General features: G+C 33.1%; 1 protein-coding gene across 1 annotated transcript in view; it reads right to left on the reverse strand.

Moving 5' to 3' along the window:
• Positions 1–1,792, reverse strand: part of chadla (chondroadherin-like a) — a 6,872-nt gene extending 5,080 nt beyond the window's left edge. Inside the window, exons 1-3 of the mRNA XM_061026905.1 lie at positions 1,455–1,792; positions 933–1,127; positions 668–823 (exon numbers count right to left, since the gene is read on the reverse strand). Coding sequence (XP_060882888.1) covers positions 668–823; positions 933–1,127; positions 1,455–1,622 — 519 coding nt within the window. The 5' untranslated portion in view covers positions 1,623–1,792. The remainder of the gene's footprint in view (positions 1–667; positions 824–932; positions 1,128–1,454) is intronic.
• Positions 1,793–8,576: the final 6,784 nt, after the last annotated feature.

Genomic DNA, 8,576 nt, shown 5'->3' on the forward strand with positions numbered 1-8,576 from the left:
AGAGAGACACAGAGAGAGAGAGAGAGAGAGAGACACACAGAGAGAGAGACACACAGAGAGAGAGAGAGAGGGAGGGGAGCGAGAGAGACACAGAGAGAGAGAGAGAGAGAGGGAGGGGAGAGAGAGAGAGACACAGAGAGAGAGAGAGAGACAGAGAGAGAGAGAGAGAGAGGGAGGGGAGAGAGAGAGAGAGAGGGAGGGGAGAGAGAGAGACAGAGGGAGGGGGGAGAGAGAGAGAGAGAGACGCAGAGAGAGAGACACAGAGAGAGAGAGAGAGAGGGAGGGGAGAGAGAGAGAGACACAGAGAGAGAGAGAGAGAGAGAGAGAGGGAGGGGAGAGAGAGACAGAGAGAGAGAGACAGAGAGAGAGAGAGAGAGAGAGGGAGGGGAGAGAGAGACACAAAGAGAGAGAGACACAGAGAGAGAGACACAGAGAGAGAGAGAGGGAGGGGGAGGGGAGAGAGAGAGAGAGAGGGAGGGGAGAGAGAGAGAGACACAAAGAGAGAGAGAGAGAAAGAGGGGGGGGGAATGCGGCGTTAAGTGTCTTGCCCAAGGACACATCGGACATGTTGCTCAGCTGGGGATCGAACCCTTGACCTTCCGGTTGAGAGACGACGACTCTACTGAGCCACAGCCGCCTGTATATCTGTGTGTGTGTGTGTGTGTACCTGGAACACCATGTTGGGGAGGTAAACCAGCTGGTTGTGCGTCAGCTCCAACATGTTGAGGAGGCCGAGCTGAGTGAACGCTCCGGGTCGGATCTCCTCGATACGATTATGATCCAGATACAAATCCTTCAGGGAGGAGAGACCGTCAAAGGACTCCTGCAGAGGGGGAGAGGAGAGGACGGGGGGAGGGAGGGAGGAGCACAGAGTAAGATCTCCCTGTCTTGTGTAAATCAGGTGTCACGTTAAGCCCCGCCCCCTCTGGTACCTGGTACAGGATGTTGATGTTGTTGTAGGCGAGGTTCAGAGACACCAGCCGCCCCAGGCTCCTGAACGCCCCCTCCTTCACCTGGGTGATGTCACAGCGCTGCAGGTTGAGGTGTGTAAGGTAAGGTGTGTGAGTGAACGCCCCCCGGGTTAACACCTGCAGCTGGTTGTTCTTCAGGTCCAGGTTCAGAGAAATCTGAGACACACGCACCAATCAGGACAGACGTTTACTCAACACAAACAAGACATGAGGCACGATGGTGTTCAGGACTCGAGAACATGTTGGCAACAAATGTCATTATTGTGTGACGTCCTCCGTCTGTTCCTGCAGGGGGCGCTGGAGTCTCTGTGCTGTCTCAGTCTAACCTTCAACCTGACGACAGGCTGACAGCTGAGGCGGGTTCATCAGTGGAGCGCAACCAAGCGGGCACCTTGGCTGACCAACTTCCATATCATGGCACCGGGACTTGAACCGGCAACCCTCAGGTTCTCTACAGACTGATCTCAGGTAGGACAGACTCACCTGGTCCAGAGTCGGGGGGACCTGGGTCAGGTTCTTCCTGACGCAGGAGACGGAGAGTTTGGAGCGATCACAGCTGCACACGCCGGGACATCTGAAGGTTTCAACAGAGAGACTGAGAGATGTAACCATGACGACGAGGACGACAAGGACGACGGGACAGGAAGACATCTGCACGACCACAAGACATGAATCAATACCCCACACACACACACACACACACACACACACACACACACACACACACACACACACACACACACACACACACACACACACACACACACACACACACACACACACACACACACACACACACACACACAGGTTTATTAAAGGGGCAGAAACAGGTTTATAATCCATGAACTCTTTTATCCATTAATTCTCCTGATATCTAAAACATCGGCTGTTTCTGAATATCCACAGTTCAGTAGTCAGTACTTTATAATATAATAATATAATATAATATAATATAATAATATAATATAATATAATATAATATAATAATATAATATAATAGTCACAGTTCAGTAGTCAGTACTTTATAATATAATAATATAATATAATATAATAATATAATATAATATAATATAATAGTCACAGTTCAGTAGTCAGTACTTTATAATATAATAATATAATATAATATAATATAATAGTCACAGTTCAGTAGTCAGTACTTTATAATATAATAATATAATATAATATAATATAATATAATATAATAATATAATATAATATAATATAATTGTCACAGTTCAGTAGTCAGTACTTTATAATATAATAATATAATATAATATAATAATATAATATAATATAATATAATTGTCACAGTTCAGTAGTCAGTACTTTTCAGTAGGAGTTTCAGTAGTCTGAACTCTCGTGGTCATTCAGTGGTCATTTTTTGGTTCCTCCTCAGTATACTGAACATTTCAGTATGGATACTAACTTCCTGGTTTTATGCAGTATGGATCGGATGCATCCTTTCAGGAAATGAATTGTATTTTACCCACAATGCTGTGCGAAATTAAACGTAAATCGTCACTTCACGTGCGCCTCCAAATCAAAACAAACGAGCGTGGATTAATTTAATCTTAATTTTAAATCCCGACTGAAATCACTACTTTTAATTAACAACAGAAAATATAAGAAATGTCTGCATTATTATAAAACCTTTCTCCCTCTATTTAAATAATGATTTCACTATTTAAATGTGTCTTTATTGGTTTATTTTATATTCTGTATATTACTGTCTTTACTTTGTTCTTTATGTACTGTATGTTATTTAGTTATTTAATCTTTTACTTGATTTACATTGTGATATTGTTTTTTCTTACCTGACTGTATATGAGCATTACTCTTCTTGAATAAAGATAAACAAAAAAAACCCCCAAAAAACGGGTGGATGCGGCCGGTTCGGGAAACGTAAATGACGTCACTTCCATACTGAATGAATCAGACGAAGTAGGAACAAATATCTGTCTACTGAATAGTAGATACTAAACAGTATACAGCAGATAGTAGGTACTAAACAGTATACAGCAGATAGTAGATACTAAACAGTATACAGCAGATAGTAGATACTAAACAGTATACAGCAGATAGTAGATACTAAACAGTATACAACAGATAGTAGATACTAAACAGTATACAACAGATAGTAGATACTAAACAGTATACAACAGATAGTAGATACTAAACAGTATACAGCAGATAGTAGGTACTAAACAGTATACAACAGATAGTAGGTACTAAACAGTATACAGCAGATAGTAGATACTAAACAGTAAACAGCAGATAGTAGATACTAAACAGTATACAGCAGATAGTAGGTACTAAACAGTATACAGCAGATAGTAGATACTAAACAGTATACAGCAGATAGTAGATACTAAACAGTAAACAGCAGATAGTAGATACTAAACAGTATACAGCAGATAGTAGGTACTAAACAGTATACAACAGATAGTAGATACTAAACAGTATACAACAGATAGTAGATACTAAACAGTATACAGCAGATAGTAGGTACTAAACAGTATACAACAGATAGTAGGTACTAAACAGTATACAGCAGATAGTAGATACTAAACAGTAAACAGCACAGATAGTAGGTACTAAACAGTATACAGCAGATAGTAGGTACTAAACAGTAAACAGCAGATAGTAGATACTAAACAGTATACAGCAGATAGTAGATACTAAACAGTATACAGCAGATAGTAGGTACTAAACAGTATACAGCAGATAGTAGGTACTAAACAGTATACAGCAGATAGTAGATACTAAACAGTAAACAGCAGATAGTAGATACTAAACAGTATACAGCAGATAGTAGGTACTAAACAGTATACAACAGATAGTAGATACTAAACAGTATACAACAGATAGTAGATACTAAACAGTATACAGCAGATAGTAGGTACTAAACAGTATACAACAGATAGTAGGTACTAAACAGTATACAGCAGATAGTAGATACTAAACAGTAAACAGCACAGATAGTAGGTACTAAACAGTATACAGCAGATAGTAGGTACTAAACAGTAAACAGCAGATAGTAGATACTAAACAGTATACAGCAGATAGTAGGTACTAAACAGTATACAACAGATAGTAGATACTAAACAGTATACAACAGATAGTAGATACTAAACAGTATACAGCAGATAGTAGGTACTAAACAGTATACAACAGATAGTAGGTACTAAACAGTATACAGCAGATAGTAGATACTAAACAGTATACAACAGATAGTAGATACTAAACAGTATACAGCAGATAGTAGGTACTAAACAGTAAACAGCACAGATAGTAGGTACTAAACAGTAAACAGCAGATAGTAGGTACTAAACAGTAAACAGCAGATAGTAGATACTAAACAGTAAACAGCAGATAGTAGGTACTAAACAGTAAACAGCACAGATAGTAGATACTAAACAGTATACAGCAGATAGTAGATACTAAACAGTAAACAGCAGATAGTAGATACTAAACAGTATACAGCAGATAGTAGATACTAAACAGTAAACAGCAGATAGTAGATACTAAACAGTATACAACAGATAGTAGGTACTAAACAGTATACAGCAGATAGTAGATACTAAACAGTATACAACAGATAGTAGATACTAAACAGTATACAGCAGATAGTAGGTACTAAACAGTATACAGCAGATAGTAGATACTAAACAGTATACAACAGATAGTAGATACTAAACAGTAAACAGCAGATAGTAGATACTAAACAGTATACAGCAGATAGTAGATACTAAACAGTAAACAGCAGATAGTAGGTACTAAACAGTATACAGCAGATAGTAGATACTAAACAGTATACAGCAGATAGTAGGTACTAAACAGTATACAGCAGATAGTAGATACTAAACAGTATACAGCAGATAGTAGGTACTAAACAGTATATTGTATAACAGTATACTGTTTAGTACCTACTATCTGCTGTTTACTGTTTCGTGTCCCGAACCGGCCACATTCACCCGTTTTTTGTTTAGCTTTATTGAAGAAGAGTAATGCTCATATACAGTCAGGTAAGAAAAAACAATATCACAATGTAAATCAAGTAAAAGATTAAATAACTAAATAACATACAGTACATAAAGAACAAATGAAAGACAGTAAGATACAGAATATAAAATAAACCAATAAAGACACATTTAAATAGTGAAATCATTATTTAAATAGAGGGAGAAAGGTTTTATAATAATGCAGACATTTCTTATATTTTCTGTTGTTAATTAAAAGTAGTGATTTCAGGCGGGACTTAAAATTAAGATTAAATTAATCCACGCTCGTTTGTTTTGATTTGGAGAAGTGACGTGACGATTTACGTTTAATTTCGCACAGCATTGTGGGTAAAATACAATTAATTTCCTGAAAGGATTCATCCGATCCATACTGCATAAAACTGACTACTGAACTGTGGATATTATATTATATTATTATATAAAGTACTGACTACTGAACTGTGGATATTATATTATATTGTTATAAAGTACTGACTACTGAACTGTGGATATTATATTATATTATGTTATAAAGTACTGACTACTGAACTGTGGATATTATATTATATTGTTATAAAGTACTGACTACTGAACTGTGGATATTATATTATATTATGTTATAAAGTACTGACTACTGAACTGTGGATATTATATTATATTATTATATAAAGTACTGACTACTGAACTGTGGATATTATATTATATTGTTATAAAGTACTGACTACTGAACTGTGGATATTATATTATATTGTTATAAAGTACTGACTACTGAACTGTGGATATTATATTATATCATGTTATAAAGTACTGACTACTGAACTGTGGATATTATATTATATTATGTTATAAAGTACTGACTACTGAACTGTGGATATTATATTATATTGTTATAAAGTACTGACTACTGAACTGTGGATATTATATTATATTATGTTATAAAGTACTGACTACTGAACTGTGGATATTATATTATATTATGTTATAAAGTACTGACTACTGAACTGTGGATATTATATTATATTGTTATAAAGTACTGACTACTGAACTGTGGATATTATATTATATTATGTTATAAAGTACTGACTACTGAACTGTGGATATTATATTATATTATGTTATAAAGTACTGACTACTGAACTGTGGATATTATATTATATTATGTTATAAAGTACTGACTACTGAACTGTGGATATTATATTATATTATGTTATAAAGTACTGACTACTGAACTGTGGATATTATATTATATTATGTTATAAAGTACTGACTACTGAACTGTGGATATTATATTATATTGTTATAAAGTACTGACTACTGAACTGTGGATATTATATTATATTGTTATAAAGTACTGACTACTGAACTGTGGATATTATATTATATCATGTTATAAAGTACTGACTACTGAACTGTGGATATTATATTATATTGTTATAAAGTACTGACTACTGAACTGTGGATATTATATTATATTATGTTATAAAGTACTGACTACTGAACTGTGGATATTATATTATATTGTTATAAAGTACTGACTACTGAACTGTGGATATTATATTATATTGTTATAAAGTACTGACTACTGAACTGTGGATATTATATTATATCATGTTATAAAGTACTGACTACTAAACTGTGGATATTATATTATATTATTATATAAAGTACTGACTACTGAACTGTGGATATTATATTATATTATGTTATAAAGTACTGACTACTGAACTGTGGATATTATATTATATTATGTTATAAAGTACTGACTACTGAACTGTGGATATTATATTATATTATGTTATAAAGTACTGACTACTGAACTGTGGATATTATATTATATTATGTTATAAAGTACTGACTACTGAACTGTGGATATTATATTATATTATGTTATAAAGTACTGACTACTGAACTGTGGATATTATATTATATTATGTTATAAAGTACTGACTACTGAACTGTGGATATTATATTATATTATGTTATAAAGTACTGACTACTAAACTGTGGATATTATATTATATTATGTTATAAAGTACTGACTACTGAACTGTGGATATTATATTATATTATGTTATAAAGTACTGACTACTGAACTGTGGATATTATATTATATTGTTATAAAGTACTGACTACTAAACTGTGGATATTATATTATATTGTTATAAAGTACTGACTACTGAACTGTGGATATTATATTATATTATGTTATAAAGTACTGACTACTGAACTGTGGATATTATATTATATTGTTATAAAGTACTGACTACTGAACTGTGGATATTATATTATATTATGTTATAAAGTACTGACTACTGAACTGTGGATATTATATTATATCATGTTATAAAGTACTGACTACTAAACTGTGGATATTATATTATATTGTTATAAAGTACTGACTACTGAACTGTGGATATTATATTATATTATGTTATAAAGTACTGACTACTGAACTGTGGATATTATATTATATTATGTTATAAAGTACTGACTACTGAACTGTGGATATTATATTATATTATGTTATAAAGTACTGACTACTGAACTGTGGATATTATATTATATTGTTATAAAGTACTGACTACTGAACTGTGGATATTATATTATATCATGTTATAAAGTACTGACTACTGAACTGTGGATATTATATTATATTATGTTATAAAGTACTGACTACTGAACTGTGGATATTATATTATATTATTATATAAAGTACTGACTACTGAACTGTGGATATTATATTATATTGTTATAAAGTACTGACTACTGAACTGTGGATATTATATTATATCATGTTATAAAGTACTGACTACTGAACTGTGGATATTATATTATATCATGTTATAAAGTACTGACTACTGAACTGTGGATATTATATTATATTGTTATAAAGTACTGACTACTGAACTGTGGATATTATATTATATTGTTATAAAGTACTGACTACTGAACTGTGGATATTATATTATATCATGTTATAAAGTACTGACTACTGAACTGTGGATATTATATTATATTGTTATAAAGTACTGACTACTGAACTGTGGATATTATATTATATTATTATATAAAGTACTGACTACTGAACTGTGGATATTATATTATATTATGTTATAAAGTACTGACTACTGAACTGTGGATATTATATTATATTATTATATAAAGTACTGACTACTGAACTGTGGATATTATATTATATTGTTATAAAGTACTGACTACTGAACTGTGGATATTATATTATATTATGTTATAAAGTACTGACTACTGAACTGTGGATATTATATTATATTGTTATAAAGTACTGACTACTGAACTGTGGATATTATATTATATTGTTATAAAGTACTGACTACTGAACTGTGGATATTATATTATATTATGTTATAAAGTACTGACTACTAAACTGTGGATATTATATTATATTGTTATAAAGTACTGACTACTGAACTGTGGATATTATATTATATTGTTATAAAGTACTGACTACTGAACTGTGGATATTATATTATATTGTTATAAAGTACTGACTACTGAACTGTGGATATTATATTATATTATATTGTTATAAAGTACTGACTACTGAACTGTGGATATTATATTATAT

The sequence above is a fragment of the Labrus mixtus genome, chromosome 20 (assembly GCF_963584025.1).
Source record: "Labrus mixtus chromosome 20, fLabMix1.1, whole genome shotgun sequence".
In the NCBI taxonomy this organism is placed as follows: Eukaryota; Metazoa; Chordata; class Actinopteri; order Labriformes; family Labridae; genus Labrus; species Labrus mixtus.